General features: G+C 37.3%; 1 protein-coding gene across 4 annotated transcripts in view; it reads right to left on the reverse strand.

Annotated features, from left to right (window-relative positions):
• Window positions 1-19,342, reverse strand: part of ITGB6 (integrin subunit beta 6) — a 131,414-nt gene that overhangs the window by 51,591 nt on the left and 60,481 nt on the right. For all 4 annotated transcript variants that reach the window (XM_045479969.1, XM_045479968.1, XM_045479967.1 and 1 more), the window contains 4 exons: window positions 19,015-19,261; window positions 6,862-7,027; window positions 5,477-5,638; window positions 2,384-2,479 (listed from right to left, as the gene is read on the reverse strand). In XM_045479969.1, coding sequence (XP_045335925.1) covers window positions 2,384-2,479; window positions 5,477-5,638; window positions 6,862-7,027; window positions 19,015-19,261 — 671 coding nt within the window. The remainder of the gene's footprint in view (window positions 1-2,383; window positions 2,480-5,476; window positions 5,639-6,861; window positions 7,028-19,014; window positions 19,262-19,342) is intronic.

Consider the following 19,342-nt stretch of genomic DNA (forward strand, 5'->3'; position numbering starts at 1 on the left):
TTGTTTGTTCTTCTTTGTTACCACAAAGCACAGCAACGCTGCACATCTGGACCGTCCGGAGCATCTTCCCAAAATTACAGAACAAAAACCTATAATTTTTTTCCTGCATTCCATGAATGGGCAACATAAATCATATTTGCTACAAGATGGGCCACCATTGAATCGGAGCCATCCTGTGCCCAGAGTGTATGCACATAGCTATGCTTAACACAGAACTGGGGTATGTAAATTGCCTTTTGGAATTTCCATTAGATCTAACCACGTATTTATCCTATCGCTGGTTTTATTTTTCAGTGATTCTTTAGTAGTTATATCCCTTCTATCACAGCTGTCCAAACATCAGGTTGTGCAGGGCTCCACCTCACATTGGGCTCCTTCTAAGAGATTTAAATGGAAAGGCAACACAAGCCATTATTGGTTTATTTTCAGTTTTCATTATCAATAAAACAAGAGATCAGCATTTTCATGCTGTGTGAAGCCTTCAGGGAAGTGCAATGTCGCTGTCATTATTTTTAGGCCAGACTGCTGCCTGCCCCGACTAATGCAGATGGGATGATGAATCCATCAAAATAGAGATAAAATGATGAAAGAAAGCATCAGAGTCGGAGAGTGGGCTTCTGCCCTGGTCTGCTGCATGGCTCTCTGACAATGTCCCTTTGAATTTAGTGGAGCCTGGATGGTAAAGACCACAGATCATGACAGAACATAAATTCGCCTCATAATGAGATTAGGAGGCAGGCAAAATAAATGTCCTGCTGTTAAATGAGAGCCAGGCTCTAATCTGGTGTTTTCCTTGGAAATGATCATTTCCTTTGCAACAGGGGAACCGTCGGCCCAACTAACTTAAATCTGACAGATTCTGTTTTGCCACGTGGTTATTTTTCATCTTCTTCTGTCTTTTGGTAGCAGTTTTGAGGAGGCGTGTAAATGAGTTGTGAGTCTTAAAGACTATTACCGAAGTGAGTTATGGACGACTATGTTCATGATCATCAATTGTATTTCTCTGACTCGCCTTTTAAGAAAAGTTCTGTGCAACTCCTCTTCCCCCTTCTAAACAGGACCAGGCTGTGGAGGAGGTGTTGTGACCCCCAGGGTCCTCTCGCTCTACCCTTAAGGATCAAAGGCAGAATAGACTCACTATTGTATTTGGGGTATTTTTTTTTTTTAATCTTAACCGCAACTCTACTACTTAAAACCACTGGAAACAAGTATCACATACTAAAGAGCCTTAAAAAAATGCCCAGATCAGGTGAACCCACATGGTCTCTGAGTAGAACAAAGGCCTTGAGTATGCAGCTTGATTGCAAAGCACTTTTTTGGTTTTCAGCAGAAGGCAATCTCACCTGGAGTACAATACCCTCCTCTCATTAAAAATGCAAGATAGGATCTCCTCCTGGATCCTTTCTATAGAACCTGATGCAAGTTCATGGGCTGCACTGTCCTTAGCAGTGAGTGGCATTTAATCAAAGCCTTCTGTGAAATAATGTCAGAGTTTCCCGAGCCCTGTAAAGTCACCAAGAGAGTTAAGAGGTCCTTTAAAAAGGAATGGGAGATCGGACTCTGAACTTAGGAGTATTTAAAGCTTCTGCATAGAAGAAGGCACAGACAATTTAATGTACACCTAGTTTCTCTACATTTTCTCAGGTCCAGGCTAGAGATTCCTTACTTCTCTGTGAAACTGCCCAACAGGAATAAGTCATTTGCTAGCATCTTGATACATGGTATTCTGACATATTGTTTTTTAGGCTGGAATAAACCCACAGAAATCTTTTGTGTTTACATATGCATTTTACAGTGTATGCAGTGGTTTACAAACGCTAACGCATCTAATGAAACAGTTTCCTTTCTGCGTCTGGTGTTTCCATCCAAAAACTTAAACTGCAAACCCAGCTACTATGAGGGAGAAAATATATTTGTGGCCCAATTTAACAAGCTTTTCTTTTTTACCTTTCTTACTTCTCAATGGTTTGAATTGTATTGCTACTTGTATATTTTCTATGCCTTGATTTGTAGATGTCTGAAAGTTTCAAGTCAATTCTGCTCCCTTGCTCTGTTAACTCCCCTCCTTGTCACATGAAATGGTCCAAGGGAAGACAGACTTTCTGTTAAGTAGGTGCTCCCATGTTCCCTGGTGCTCTCTTACAACTCACCTTGTCATTCCTTAATTCTTTCTTCCCTGCCCCACCAGATCTCTCCCCCACTCTCCACAGCACCCCTGGATTTGTAATTTAAATTGCAAACAGTAACTTTACCAAGTGTCCAGCATATCTGTCACATGTTAATGATTTTCTGATAGCAACCCATGCATTGAACTCTGAGTTCATGCTGAAGTTCCACGTCCAATACTTTCCCTGAAGGAATTCCCCAAATTATGTTTGCTTACCTCATATAAATGAACTTGTTCTTGGGTTACAGCAAAGATTAATAACACGTTATTTTGCACCAGTTTATCAATGAGTTGTCCAATTGTTGGATATTCCTAAAATTGACATATAGATTTTAAATGTCATCTTAACACAAGAGTGTAAAATAAAGAAAGGAGTATTTCTTTCAAAGATATCATACTGAGTTTGGCATTTCAGTTTGGTTCTAAGTAAACAAATACACAATTAGCATTAGTCACTTAATTGGTTTAATAATTGTTTCCTAAATCTTGCAAATCGAATTAATTCCAGAGAGTCAGTGCCTGGCAATGTGGTATATTATGCTCAGTCACTTCTAAGGAGAGCACTTGGAATTTACTTAAAGAATTATAGTGTGTCATATTTTCAAGGGTAGAGACACGGTTCTTCTAAGCACCGCTTGCCAACAGGCTCAAGCTGTAGAGAATGTTAGAGCTGGGGGAGGAGCGGTAGACATGACAGATGTGACTGTGGTGACTCAGGTAGCTCGGACACTCCTACTGGAATTGGATGAGGCGGGAGGAAGGGACAGCCTGCTGAGAAATGACACACTAGGGTTCCTACGTCCATCTGATTTGAGACTTTCCTGCACCAGTTTTGGATTTGGTTTTACTGACTTTCTGATGTCACTAATCAATTTTAGGGGATCCTGCGACATTTTTACAGGACAACTGAAAACACATTGTATTTCTTTTTCATTGACACATTCATGCCCAAGTGATACAGCTCTTTAAAAAACAAGAAAGGCATAAATGTCAAATTTGAACATGGCCTCTACTTTCCAAGGTTAAAAAACGTGCAGCACACTTGGCTGTTGTACGAATCCAAACGTGGATAATGTACAAACAGGAAACTCAAATGAAAGAGTAGCCTGCAAACAGTGAGGCTAAGATGATGTTGATCATGAAGGCAGCCAAAGCAGAGCAACACTGACAAGTAAGCCCTCTCGTACACTGATGTGTTGTGTTCACATATTCTCAGCACTCTGGGACTAATTCTGCCTGATATCTTCTTAGGCACAAGATTCAAATTCCAGGAAAACTATAGTTTTGTCTAAAATACTCTGGTAAATGATCCAGCTGTGTATCTGGCTGTGTAAAATGGGCTTGCCATCCGATTTGGATTTTTATTAGTAGATATCCAGATAACATAAATCTTCCGGGGTCTGACATTTTCAGTGTCCCCTGCTTTTCCACAGCCCAAACACCAAAAATCCCTGACCTTCAAGCCTAAATTCCTCCATCGCTGGGCCTTCCTATCTCCACATTCTCACACTTTCTACTGATGTGCATGTTTTGCAAGGATCACACTGTGAAGCCCTTCATAGATGGGCAAATGTGGTTTTCTATTTGGCCTAAATCAGTTGGCTTAATTTCCACAGTTATATTGTAAGTTCCTCAAGGCCAGGGACCGTGTCCTATTATTTCATGGCCCTTGGAGCCTGGCTCAGCACTGAGTACATAGGAAGTGTTCAAAGGACCCAGGGAACTATGCTGTAGGCAGACATGGAAATAATCCACAACTTCTGTGCATTTGCACCAACTCACTGAGCAAAAGTAAATTGAACTTTTATTAGATGGGAAGGTCATACCAAGCAACAAGTAGTGCTTGCTTCTAAGATCCTGCTTTTTCAGAGATGTCTATTAATGGGGCATTTGAATAATTGCAAGAAAAAGTAATAAAAAAGAGAACCATGCCTCACAGTTTCTTGGCCCTCAAAGGCTAAAACACAAAAATGTGGCTACTCTCATGGATATTATAATGTGGAAAGGCAACTTACATCATAAAAGAATATATAAGTTTGAGGACTACTATGGGTCAATAGGGGGAAACACTCACGTTGAAATTTAGAAATTTAAGTCAAGGAATGGTAGCAGGTAATTTACGAATCATTTGGTTTTTTTTAAACTAATATATATTATATATATTAAAACTAATATATATGTATTATAAATAATATATATAATATATATTATCTCATTGAATTCTTTTTTTCAGGAATAGTTTTTCCAATCTGATATTAGAATTCTAGGTTCTTTCTCTCTCTCTCTCTCTCTCTCTCTCTCTCTCTCTCTCTCTCCCTCCCTCTCCCTTATATATATTTCTATAGCACTGTCATTTTAAGAAGTCACTTGAATTCTCTGTACCATATTTTCCCAAGTGTTAAGTAGGGACAATGTGATCTTCCCAGGTTGTTGCTTCATAATTCAATTTTATTTCATACATAGTCAACACCCATTTTGTTCCAGGCACTGTGCTGTCAGGAAATAGAGATAATACACCAGTCCTGGCCCCGAGGAACACATATTAAAGACTGACAAATATGAGCAAACACATTTGTGCATGGAGATGGGTAAGGAGACATCTACGTACTAAGAGTGAGGGGAAGGATGATCATTTTGGGGCCAGCAGAGGGCAAAGAGCACTCTCTGGGAGCAGTCATAATTAAGTTGGGTTTTAAAAGATAATTAAGAGTCTCTCAGCAGCCTACGAGGGAAGAGCATTCCAGACAGAGGGAAGAACATGTCCTTGAGTGCCTCATGGTCCAAACAAGGAAAGCAGTTAGATACATAGGGTTCTGGTGAGGATCAAATACGATCATATATGTCAAAGAGCTCTGAAAATTTTACCTTGTTTTACAAAAGTCAAGAGCTTTTTTTTCTTTGAATGTTACCAGCATTTTTTAAATCACAAAAATAAGCCAAACGTGAATAAGCACCAGCCAAGCAGTACTTGACTAGTTGTTCCTCATGGAGCACTATGGTGCACAAAAGCATGGCATTATTTAGGGGGCATGACTCTGGGACCACCATTCACTGAAATTCCTAGGTGATTGTTATTTTGGCCTAAGACCCCCTTTCTGGGGCTGTCGTTGAGAGCAGACCCAGACTTCTCACATATCCCCACCATCCACCTGTGCTCCTGTCGGAAGCTCTAAGGGCAGTTTGTTAATCTCAAATCAGAAAATGTATGGTTTTCACCAAATGTGGGTTATTCTGCTGGGTACTGCAGCAATTGTTGCTTCATTTGCCTACTTGAAGCCCTGAAAACAGTGAAGAACGCAGGTTACACACCAAAACAGTTGACATGGAGTATTCATTTTTGTTGTCCAAGTGACAGAGCCCATCGTTAGGAATGACGATGCCTGCTAGTTTGCTGTCCATTCCAAAATGAGAATCAGCATCACTCACAAAGACCAGGAGATGGAGGGAGTCATTCCGCCAGCCAATTTTTTCCTACAGTGAGAAAGAAATATTTGGGTTGTACGGGATAGAGGCAGGCATTTATTGAGAGTGGATCAATTATGATTGGACACATTAAGATCATAAAAACTATAATCCTAATCCATCTATTTTGGCCCTTTTCATCTCTTGTGAGTTGATACTATTAATGAATTAAAAATATGAAATTCTATGGCATTTGATTTTTCTTGGATAACACTTTTAGATGATTTATGCTTCAGAAAAAACAGTTCCACTATAATCACTATCCAGTTGATCTTGACTTTTACATAGTTAATTATTTTTACTGTCCAGCTTTCAATTTACCAGAAAAATGAGGAGAGGGAATGAGGGAGGTCATAGATCATTCCAAATCCAAGTCTAAGCAAAACCAGTAAGAATGCAATACACAGTGGACTTAAAGTATGCCTGTTTTATTAAAATGTCACCCAACGTTTAGGCACATTTTTCTTTTTCTACTGATACCATCCAAAAATTATAAATGTAACACAAATAAAAGAATTTTTTTTCAAAATCAATCCCCAGCATATGGCTTTTTAGGATGATCTGTTGTCTGTTTCTTAGCAGAGCTCCCCCCTTTAATTGATATTATTCCAGGAACTAGCGGGACAAAAGCTCATACTGGCAACGCCATCCCACCTGGCCCCTTTTCCCTTTTTCCCTTAATACCTTGGCTCCTCCACCTTCCAGAACCTTCAGCCCTGTCTGTTTCTTGGTATTTTCCAGGAAGACCTGTCATCTGGACAGGGGAATCATTCCCTTGGATACCTGTCTGATTGTCAAGGAGGGGCAATGCCCCTGCATTGTTGTAGGCACAGTGTAGCTTCTGGTACTTATTTTGTTGGCTCAAAACAATAGATACCTAATCTTATGTAGAACTTTATACTGATTAGGGCATTTTTATTTTTCATTAATTTCTGCCTGTGATTTTTATTCTTACTATGGTTTATTCAAGAACAAATCTGATCTTGATCTTTGAAAATTGATCATACCTGACTATTGTTTTAACCAATTTTCCCCAACGCTACTATAATTTTATTAGATTATTTGAATATCAGGCATAAAAAAAGTGTCCATTTCAACACTAATAAATTACAAATTTTTGGATTTTTTTTGTTTTAAGAAACATAGAAATATGGCAGTTAAGGGAAAGATGGCTAAGCTTTTCAGAATAGATTTGTAATAAGAGATGCAATTTGGGTTACCCTTCAGCATACCTTACACACAGCAGCTTGCATAATTGCATCAAATCCACCTTCTGGTGTATCAATATTAGCAGAAATTTTCTGATTCTTCACAATTTCATTGAATCTTTCAGCATCATTCGTTAATGGCAGAATGTGCTTGAATCCAAATGTAGGTAAGCAGAAGTATGGAATACTACTGCAAAAGTAAGATGTGAAAATGTTCTTGATGAAATATGATACAGCACACAATTAATGAATCTAGCAGCCTAGCAACTTCATCTTAAATCAAGATGAATTTTCCTCAAGTACCTGACTCTGTAACTTGATTATGAATTTCCCCGTTAAGGTTGTTCATGATCTCCCACCTACCCCTTCCAAACTGACCCTATTAGCTCTCACTTAGAGCTTACTGTGTATTTTACTCTGATTCAAGCTCAGATAACAGATAATCAGGTTCGACTCCCCACTCGTGTGTGTGTGTGTGTGTGTGTGTGTGTGTAATCACTACCTTCCAGTGCTTCTCAACCAAAATCTACCATTAAGCTTGCGTGATGACAACAATTCCTTTGTATTCTGCTAGCTTAAGCTATTATCAAGTATGAGTCACCCTATAGCAAGACTGAGAGATATCTGTCTTCTTTCATCTCTGCTCCTTTCTGTACTCCCAACCCTACCTGCCAAGGGCCCAAAAGCCAGCGCAGGACTCTTGGTTCTCTAGCTTGATTCTGTTATGACTGAACAGACTGTTGCGTACCTGGCTAGGAATAAGACTACCACTTAAAATAGTTGACACATGGGAGAAATGCCATGTTAAGAGGAGATCTGCCCCCAAGATATTGCAGTTGAACAGAAAAAGTTGATCATGAACTCAGCCACATCTTATTCTAAAAACCAGTTAGTAAGACCTTGGACAAGTTACTCAACCCTTATGAGATTTGGGTTTTCATTTGTAAAATGGAGATAATAGTATACAGCAGAGGCTTTCAAAGGATGGTCCTTGAACCAGCAGCATGAGCATCACATGGGAACTTGTTATAAATGCAAAATCTGGGATACTATTCCAGACCTACTGAGTGAGATATGTGAGGAGTGGGCTCAGTGATGCATTCATATCTTCCTGACGCATTCTGATGTTTGAGAAACACTTGTATAGAAGTATGGAAACAGAAGAGAGTAGTCCACAGTGAGGTTGTGCTATGCTACCTGGGGAGAGCTGGTTGATTCTTGTGAGAATAGTTTTTTGGTTCAGTAGCCAAAACTTTGTGTGTCACTGGCACACAAAGAACTGGAGCATCCTTCAGGGTCAGGGTCCTGTTCACCAAGTTCATCTGCCTGAGTCAGTCTTCGTTATTCACAGAATCCATATCTGCGAATTCACCTACTTACTAAAATTTATTTGTAACCCCCAAATCAATACTTTTAGTGCATTCTGAGTCATTTATATACACACACAGAAGGGAAAAAAAATTTGAGTCACCTGATTCACATGTTCCCAGCTGAGATCAAACAAGGCTCTGTGTTCTTACTTCACCTCTCATACTGTAAACAAGTGTCCTTTTTGTCATCTATTTGGTTTCCTTTTCCTTCTTTTTTTTTTTTCATTTGTGTGCTTTTTGTTGATGATTTTGCTGTTTAGAATGGTCCTGCAGAGTAGTGCTGAAGTGTTGTGTAGTGTTCCTAAGTGCAAGAAGGCTGTGATGTGCCTTATAGAGAAAATATGTGTGTTAGATAAGTTTGTTCTGGCATGAGTTATAGTGTTGTTGGTTGTGAGTGCAAAGCTAATGAATCAACAATATATATTAAATAAGGTGTCTTTAAACAGAAAGACACAGAAAATAAAGTTATGTATTGATCAGTTGGAAGAAAAAAAAATAATTTTCTAGGAGCAATGATTTAGCATTAGCTAAGTAAGTATTTGAGGATACTTTATAGAGCAAGACTCCCATGAGTAATGAGAATCAACTATACAAATCAGAATGATTGTGGATGCACTCACACTGAGAGATGGGGCTCTGCTGGGACCAAAATGCTAGTATCTGCAAAGGTAGCAGTTTTTTTTTTCCCTGTCAGTAGACTTTAATGGAAAGCAGATCATAATCCAATATGTCCTCATGCTTTAGAACAAGGGGAGTTGGATGACCCCAACAGTCTGAGATGTCCTAAGACAGCCATCTCCAGAATGGATGCTCTTGGTCATATCTGGCTCCTCCCTCACCCGTGGTTGGCTTCCTCAGCTAACAAAGTTTAGGACGTTCTGATAGTCAACGGGACTAGAAACTCTGGAAGGGCCTTGGTTAAGGCTCTTGGGTGCATGTGGCCCATACTTGCCTCTGGAACCGCTCTTTCTTCACATTCCCTAACCTCCCATGAGCAAACCTACAGGCCTGTTCATTCTTTCAGCTCTGTCGAGATACCTGGTCTGGTGGGCCCAGGAAGCCAGCCTACAGTTTACAGGGAACTTTCTGATTTTCTTTCTGACTCATTATATTTCACTTTAATTCTCAGAAGGCAATCGTTTTCTCTTATTTTCAATATCTTGCATCAGCTTTCATTGAAGCTCTGAAGTGCTGACCACAGATAGTATCTACTTAGTAAGATTGTTGTAAGGCTTGAATGAGCTAAACTATGCAAAGAACACAGCACAATGAGCTTTTCGGTTAAGTGCTTGCTAAACCTTAATGTCATTTTTTTTACCTAAATCACTTTTACACAAAGTCTAGCACAGACTTGACAACAGATCACAGATTTGGCCAATGGCATCTCAAGAATTGTATGTTTTTTACTGATCAAATATTAATACAGGTTCACTGAAGAAAATTTGAGTTAATATATAAGTATAAAGAAGAAAATAAAAACATAAATGTTAAGTTATGAGATATATCACAGTTTATTTGATAATCTGTTAATAAAATTTTGTTTCATAAATCTTTCCATAATCAGATAATGTTGTGATCCTTTTGCATACACCTTTGCAGGCTATGCTGTATCTCTGCTGAGAATTGACTCCAGAGAAATTGCTGGGTTACTTTTCAATCCGTACTAGCAAATGTCTTTCCAAAAAGTTTGTATCAGTTACATCGTTATAAACAAAACAAAAGAAAGCAAAACAAAACAAAAATATACCAGTTGATTAGTTAAAAATGGCATCTTAATTTAAGGTTTAATTTCTATTTTATTGCTACTAAGACTGAGCACTTGTTCATATTTGTGGGCAGTTTGTATTTCTTCTTTTGCCAATTGCCAGCTTACATCCTTTGCTCATTTTCTTATTGGGGTATTTTTTTTATTTTCTAACTAAATTTTAAGAACCATTTCCCTTAAAAATATGAACCTTTTGCCTTTGTGGTTTGTATTTTAATTTTGTGTATGCTGTTTTTGGATATATACCTTAAAACTTTATGTAGTCAGGTTTGTTTTCAACCTTCAAATATGAGATGTATTTTAAAGAGTTATATGAGGAAGATGTTTAATTTTTTTTTTCAAATCGTTACCTATGAAATGACAATAATTTATCATTTGTTCCAATTGCTCCAATAGCATTTAACGTAGTTGTGTGCTGGAAGAAAATGCATTTGATTTAGAATAAAAAGACTGAGAGGTGATCTATCGTTGGGCAAGTTACTTCACACTGCTGGGCCTCAGTATCTTCATCTGTAAAATGAGACTGGTGTGCCTACTTGACGAAGTTCTTGTGGAGGTTACACGAGATAAAAAGTATGCAACTATGTGAAGTGCACCGCTGTCCCTATGAACTAAGTATTCTTGAAAATTGTTAGTTTAACCTTTTATTTGGGGCTGCTTGCTCACACTGTACAAAAGTGACATTTGAACATCTTCTGAAACCAAAGAAACTAGCAATCCTATCTTTTTGTAAGAAATGTACATCTTTGTTGGTAAGAATTGCTAGGCAGATCTTACTAGAATGCATGCTTTTGGAAAATGGAATGAAATTCTAGTTTAATTCAGTAAACACACATGTGTGCTGGGAGACCGAGGTAGCTAAAGCAAAGCAGAATGGCAGGCTTGGGTCATGCCAGGAAATTTTGATTAGAGACTCCCCCTGTTTTGGTCAGAGTCTTTCCTCTAACGAATGCTCATATTGGGCTGTTATTTTCTTGGCATAGCAATTGAAAGAAGTAGGTACTCATTACCAAATAATTTTATTTTGAGTCCCTAGATAACAATAGATTTTCATTTAAAACGAAGAATAAGGGCACCTGGCCGGCTAAGTTGGTTAAGCATCTGACTTAATTTCGGCTCAGGTCGTTATCTGACAGTTGGTGAGATCAAGTCCTGCATCTGTCTCTGTGCTGACAGCAGCAAGCCTGCTTGAGATTCTCTCTCTCCCTCTCTCTCTCTGCTCTCCCCCCTGCCCCCTGCTTGTGCTCTCTCTCTTTCAAAATAAATAAATTTAAAAAATAAACTGCAGAATTATTGTGAAACACAATATGCAAAAATACTATCTACATTTTTTGTTAGACTTTTAAATAAATGTACACAAACTAAGATTACAATGATACATACCAAATAGCTAACACCATCATTTTGAGTGGAATTAGAAATAATTTCCATTTTCCTCTTTTTGTCTGTATTCTCACATGGGCTAGTTATTGCCTTTGCAATAAGAAACTGTTCTGTACACTCATATGTGTTTGTGTGTGTGCACATGTAAGAAATCTAAGCATTTCATGGTTCTACTTCCTCTTTTGCAAAACTATAGTGAATACCTCATTGTTGGCATCATATTAAAAAAACCCACAAAACAAAACATAGCACATGTGGAATGATGTTAAAAAAGAAATCTCTCAAAATGTTTGATAGAGGGAGAAAATTTGACCTTTGTGCTATTAAATATTTTAAAATGCATATTACAACCTATCTACAAATATGAAAATGGGGAAAATACATTTTTGTTAGTGTATCTTAAACAATAGCATAAGGAAAACTTTAAAAACTGTAAGCCACTTCAGCATTCTTTACATGGTGTAATAAAATTTTTTAGTGACCCTATATCCAAAGAAGATAAAGAAAGAAACTACTCCTAAAAGCATTAGAGATTAGATTAAACAGGTTTTAAAAGTGTGGTGCACAGACCCACATAGGTCCCTGAGACATTTTCAGAGAGGCCATCGGGTCGAACTATTTTCTGATAATAATAAAAGATGTTATTTGTCTTTTTCACTGTGTTGACATTTGCACTGATGCTGCAAAAGCAGTGGTGAGTAAAACAGCTGGTGCTGGAGATCAAGGCAATGGCTCAAACCTGGCTAGTAATGGTTCTTACGATTTTTACTGGCAAGCATTTACCATCATAATAAAGTTGCTAGTTTTACTTGGTTATCTTTGATAAAGCAGTAAAAGTTATTCATTTTATTAAGTCTACACCCTTGAACACGTGTTTTTAAAAAAATATATTTCTGGGGCGCCTGCCTGGCTCAGTTTGTAGAGCATGCGACTCTTGATCTCGGGGTCATCAGTTTGAGTCCCACGTTAGGTATGGAGCCTACTTAAAAAATTAAAAAAATAATAAATAATAAATAAAGTGTTTCTGTGTAACCACATGGGACAAATGCATACAAAATTTCTGCAGCACACGGAAGGACAATGTTCACAGTGACAAAAAACGTCTGCAGTTGTTTGAACTCAACTGGCCCTTTTTTTTATAGAAGATTTTTACCTGAAAGAATGTGTGCCAGCCAAACTATTATTCCAACTTGGGTATGTAGCAGATATGTTCTTAAACATAAGGAAAACCTGTCCTTCAAGGAAAACAGCTGTCAGTATTTGTTGCCAATGATAAAATTTGAGGTAACTAGAAAATTAGAATTCTGGAAAATTTTAATCTGCTACCCATGAGATTAATAGCTTCTCAGGACTTGAAGACTTCTCTGATGAGATTTGTGGTGATATTAACAAATGTGACGTTTTTCAATACTGTGTTAGGAGACTTGGAAGATCTACATAATTCACTGAAAAAATATTTTCCAAATTACCGAAGTATATTACAAAATCACATACATGGGTAAAACAGCCATTCAAAGTGCAAGACAGAACAATGGCTTTACGCAAAGTTCGTTGATATTGTTTCAGACTCCACTTGAAACTAACTTTTACGTCTTGTCCAGTTTGAATGTAGTATCAAAGAAGAATGTCCACAGACATTGTAAAAAGCTATTAAATGCTTCTCTCTTTTCCGACTATAAATCTAGGAGAGATTTGACTTTCTTCATGGAATTCAACCAAAACAAAATATTGCAACAGATTAAATGCTGAAGAAGACATGAGAATCCAGTTGTTTTCTATCAAGCCAGATATTTTAAGAGGTTTGTAAAAATGTAAAACGGTGCCACTCTTCTTGCTGATTTTTGTCTTGTTATGAAAAATATAAATTTTTTTTATAAAGATGTGATTTTATAATAATGTACGGCATGTTTCTTATTGGAATTATGAAATGAATCAATAAATAATCATTTAAAAAATTTCTCAGTTTTATTTTCTAAGATGCTGAATTTTGATAGATACAACCCACATAACTAAAGCTTTATGGGATCTTAATTTTTGAAAAGATAAGAAAGTCCTGAGGTCTAAAATTGTGAGGACTCTACTTAAAAAAAACTAGAAATACTAAGTATGGATGAGAGAAAGAAAATTAATACTTGTTTTGAATGTTTGTTATATTCTGACCTCATTCAATTGTCATGATTATCCTAGGACATGAATATTATTATCCTCATTTATATGGGAAGAGACCTACTAAAAGACAGTAAGTTGTTTGTCCAAGGTTAGGGTTTAAACCCAGGTCTGAAGAACTCTTTACTCTATCCTCTTATTGCCTTCCTACCAAAGAACATTTTATTTCATAATTATGAGGTTTGGATTGATCAAAGGATTGACTATTATGTTTGGTATTTGAGTTCTTGGTGAGTATATGTCTGGGGGTGGTATCTGGACAGAGAAACTGGGAGAATTAGGGGTGTGAAAGGCAAGGAAAAAATATAATACTGCAGGAAATAACTCATTATTTATAATTTTAACTAATGGCAAATTTTGCAAACAAGAATAAAAGAAACACCTTTGGAAAATATTGACTTTTCAAGAGATCAAATGGATGATTCTCCTTTAGAACTCCATTCACCACAGCTTGTGCAATGCTCTGCTCTCCCCCTAACTTCACTCTGTTGATGTTGGTAGTAACTACCACTTACGGAGAACTTCAAGGTCAAGGCCAGTACCAAATGCTTCATTACCTCACCCAGTCTTTACAACCACTCTGTGTGATCGGTATGGTTAATCCAAACTGAAGCTTTAAGGGTGAAAATGTTCACTTAAGTTGATGTTACAAGTGAGTAGACAAATCTGAACCTAATGCAGGGCTGATGGCAAAGCCCATGCTTTTAATGACCATGCTAATACTGTGTGCCTGCTTCTCAAAGAATTTCAGCTTTTTGAGGACTGAGTGTAAGTCTTTTTCTTCCAGATATCTCCATGCCTGGCACAAGGCTTGTTACATAGTTGGAGCAGAGTAAATTTTTGTTGAATGAATTAATGAATAAATGAATGCATGAATGAAATGTTGTCAGAGCTATAAAAAGCCAAACTGCTTCCTTTTTTCTAGGAACCTGATTAAGGACAGGGTCTTATTGTTAGATGATGGGCTGCCAACTTAGCTGAGCCATTGGTTTGTTAATTTTAATTGTTTTCTCTGGTAACAGTCCTTACTCATTGGTTCCCATGGTCATTATTGTACTTGATGTTACTACCTCTTATCTGGCCTGTGACAGAAAGAATGATTTTGACTAAGCCCCTGGGGCAGAGGTTGGACTTTGTAATCCTAGATGAAAATGCACTACTAGACTTTCTACCAAAGCTTAACATACCAGAGATCTAAATAAATACAAATTAAAAATAAATAAATAAATACACATTTTAAACAAATACAACATTCTCTATTAAATATATATATATGAGGGCCAGAGCATCAGAAATGCTTTGGGAGGCTGTTAGAACCAAGTTCACTTCCCTTCACAAGTGAATCAAACAATTGATAATAGTAATCATACCTTACTATTTAATATGCAGCATAAATCTATTCTCTAGAAAGCTCTTTGTTGAGTCTTGCCAGAACTGCTATTCTTCTCTACTACCAGAAATCTGGCTTCATTTGGGGTAGCAATACACTTCCTTTGCAACTAGCCATGGCTATGTAACAAGTCCTGGCCAATGAGATGAAAGTATAAGGAATTGGGGAAAATTTGTGGCAAAACTCCTTAAATCAAGGAAATAAAATTCATCATCCATTTATGATTTTTTAAAAATTTACCAAATAAGGAATAGAAAAGAACTTTCTTGATCTGATAAAAGGAATAAAAACAAAACAAAACAAAACAAAAAACAGTAGCTGATAATATAACCAATAGTGAAACATTGAAGATTCCCTCCTAAGATCACAAGCAAGTTAAGTAACATCATTCTCCACTTCTATTTAAAATTGTATTAATGACCCTAAGCAGTACAACAAGGCAAGAAAAAGAAAGAAGAGACATAAGTATTGGAAGAGGAAGAGGTTGTTATAAATGACACGATCATGTACATAAAAAATTCTAAGAAATCTATAAAAAACTAGACTGGAACCAATGAGAAAAATTTATCAAGGCTGCAGAATGCAATGTGAATATGCAAAATAATTCCATTTCTATATGTTATCAACAAACAAGTAGAAAATACCTTTAGCAACAGAATTAAAAAAAAAAAAAAACCCTAGGAATAAATCAAAAAAAGGATGTATAGGATATCTACCCTGAAAATGACAAACCATTGCTGAAAGAAAGTAAACAAGACCTAAATGAATGAAAATATATGTCATATGCAATGATTGGAACATTCAGTATTTTTAAGATGTCCATTCTCCTTAAATTGACTTATCATTTCAATGCAATTCCAATCAAAATCTCAGCATATTTTCTGAAGAAATCTACAATGTGATTCTAAAATTTCTGTGGAAATGCAAAGGATCTAGAATAGCAAAACAAAAGAGGAACAAAGTTGGAGAATTTACGCTCCTGATTTTAAGACTGTTTATAAAGTTGTAGTAATAAAGACTGTAAGGCATTGGTGGTTACATGGGTGTATTCAATGGATCAGGGGAACAGAATGGAGTGTCCAGAATTACATTCATACATATATAGTCAATTACTTATTAACAAAGATATAAAGGTAATTCAATGGGGAAAGGAAAGTCTTGCTTAACAAATAGTGCTGGAGCAATTGGGTATTTGCATGAAAACAAAAGATGAACCTAAGCCTTTTCCTCATTCTAAATACAAAAACCAATTTGAGGTCATAGACCTAAATGCAAAAGCTTCAACCGTAAAGTTTCTAGAAGAAAAATAGGAAGAATATTTGGGATATTTGCTAAGGTAAAGATTTTTTTTAGGACAAAAAAACACACTAGCCACAAATTTAAAAATTGAAAAATGGAACTCCCACAAAATTAGAAACTTTTGCTTGACCAAAGGCATTGCTAGAAAAATAAAAATACAACCCACAAACAGGGAAGAAATATTTGTGAAACATATATTTGACAAAGAACTTATATCCATATATTTGACAAAGAACTTTTATCCAGGATATACAAGGAAATTATATAACATAATATTGAAAAGAATTTAATTTTTAAAAATCGGCAAAAAACTTGAAAAAATACTTCACAAAATAAGATATGAGAATGGAAGGAAAACCATGAAAAGATGCTCAACATCATTTGTTATTAGGGGAATGCAGATCAAAACTACAATAATATACATAGCTATCAGAATGGCTAAAACTGGAAAGACTGACAGTACTAAGTGTTATCAAGGATTTGGAATGATTGGAACACACTGCTGATGGAAATGCAAAATGGCAAATCTACTTTGGAAAACAATCTGATAGTTTATTTAAAAATTAAGGGGCGCCTGGGTGGCGCAGTCGGTTAAGCGTTCGACTTCAGCCAGGTCACGATCTCGCGGTCCGTGAGTTCGAGCCCCGCGTCAGGCTCTGGGCTGATGGCTCAGAGCCTGGAGCCTGTTTCCGATTCTGTGTCTCCCTCTCTCTCTGCCCCTCCCCCGTTCATGCTTTGTCTCTCTCTGTCCCAAAAATAAATAAACGTTGAAAAAAAAAAAAATTAAAAAAAATTAAAAAAATAAAAAAATAAAAATTAAAACTACACTTATCATACAATTTAGTAACTCCAACTCTAGGTATCTATCCAAGAGAAATAAAAACATACATACACACAAAGATTTAGTGGCAAGTGATCATGGCAGCATTTTTCATGATAGGCAAAAAATGGGAAACAACCCAAATATCCATCAATGAAAGAATGAATAAACCAAGTGTAGTAAATCCATACAACGGACTATTACTTAAAACCGAAAGGAACAAGCTACTGATCAACATAAAATCATGGATGAGTCTCAGAAATATTATATTGAATAAAAGAAGCCAGAAACAAAAGGTGTATACTATATTATTTCATTTATATGAAATCCAGGAATAGGCAAAACCAATCTAAATTATGGAAATCAGAAAGCAGTTACCTCTAGACGAATAGAACCGACTATAATGTGGCACAAAGAAACTTTCTGAGGTGATGGAAATGTTCTACATCATGTTTTATGTGGTAATTACACTGGTATATTCAATTGTCAAAACTCATCAAACTGAACATTTCTGATGTATGGCATCTTGGTGCGTGTCAGTGATACCTCGAAATAAAAGGTGGGGAGAAAGGCAGTGACTTTTATTGATCTGCCCCTCTTTTCCTCTTTCTTTACTGCCTGGAATGAAGAAGTAATGAGTTGCATCCCTGAAAACTCCTTGGGCCTCGAAGATAAAATCCAAGAGTCAATGATGGGAGAGGGAAAAGCAGATAAGGCCCAGATCCCTGATGTGTGGAGCTGCCATACCAGCCTTGAATTGCCTTTTTCTAGACTCCCTTCATGTGAAAAAGAAAACAAAAACCAAAAACCTTCCCTTTTTAAGCTAGTGTCTCTGGTGCTTGCAACCAAACACAATTCCTAACAGCTACAATCAGTGATGAGTTCCTTTCATGGTCAAATTATCTTTGTCTATGTCAGATTCTAGTTGGGAACCACACTGAAAAGTTTTTAAATGATATTATAAAGGTGCTTGTCTTTTAGAGATTGATGCCTTGGGTGTATAAAAGTATTAAAAGTCAATATACTTTTGGAAAGGCGTTGCATATATACTGGATTCATAGTAGTAAGGGGCTTGGTTTTAGACCAACCCAGATTTTGGTACAGATCACTGATTAGTCATGTGGCCTTGGGAAAATTACTAACCTCTCAGAGCCTCTGTTACTTCCTCTGAGTAGAAGGATGATAAAACCTGCTTTGAACTGCTGTTATTATGAAGATTGAATGAGGTCATGTGTGTGCAACCTGTAGCACAGTGTCTGGCACACAGCAAATGGTAGCTCTTTTTAATAGAAGGATGTTGAATCATTTGATTTTGAACGTGTCATTGACTGTACACATATGCCATCACAAAGCAACTTTCCCTTGACCATCACCTGGATAACACATGGTTTTAATAGCTGACAGTAGCAGGTTACAATAGAGTCCATAATGCTTATTTTCCTACTGAATTGGGTAGTAGAGAAGGCTGGAAATAATAGGAGAAAGCCAAGCGATAAGAGAAATCCACATTTCCCGAAGTATGTCAGAGGGAACTGTATAAATTGTTATTTTGGCAGAAATCATGGCCATGGAGAAAAATACTCTGAGAAAGTATGGGTTACTGTCAAAGAGCCTCAGAAAGAGGCGGCCTTTGGGAATAGAAGGTCTCTAAGAGGTTGTAGATGGACACAGGCCATTGAAACTTATAGTGAAAGAGTCACTTCCCCTGTCTGCAGAACACAAAGCCAAATTTGCCACTCCTGAAAAAAGATTCTACACAGGAAGACAGATGTGAGGATGCTGAGAGAACCCAAGGCCAGAACCAGGTATTAAGATGAGGTCACCTTGGTTCCAAAATGCCCGGACAACTGAGAGAGCTGCCAAGATCCAACCTGGCAGGAGGGAAATGCCAGGGAGTTAGCAAGCTCCTGGCAAGTGCCACTCAGAGCAGGGCCATCTCTACAGAAAATCAGTGTTCAAAGATGCCAGAGAATCATTTACTTACCTGCAAGGGTTGGCGATTTCTTCTGGTGTTGTTTTCATAAAAGGGGAGACGGGTTTTTCCACAAAAGAGCCGAAGCCCAGTCTAAAGTTGCTGGTTAATTTAGACATCTCCTTGGAAAGCAGGGAGCCCAACTCTTTGATTGTGTTGAGGTCATCATCCATGGAGGCTGAGAGGTCCATGAGGTAATACAAGTCCACTGGGTAGTCCTCTGTCTGGCGGACTTGCACTTGCAGGGTCTGTTCACTACCTGCAAAGCCCATGTAAGAAAAGAAAGTCCTTAAAAATACATTGAGACTGGGGCACCTGGGTGGCTCAGTCAGTTGGGCGT

This window comes from Leopardus geoffroyi, chromosome C1 (assembly GCF_018350155.1).
Source record: "Leopardus geoffroyi isolate Oge1 chromosome C1, O.geoffroyi_Oge1_pat1.0, whole genome shotgun sequence".
Classification (NCBI taxonomy): domain Eukaryota; kingdom Metazoa; phylum Chordata; class Mammalia; order Carnivora; family Felidae; genus Leopardus; species Leopardus geoffroyi.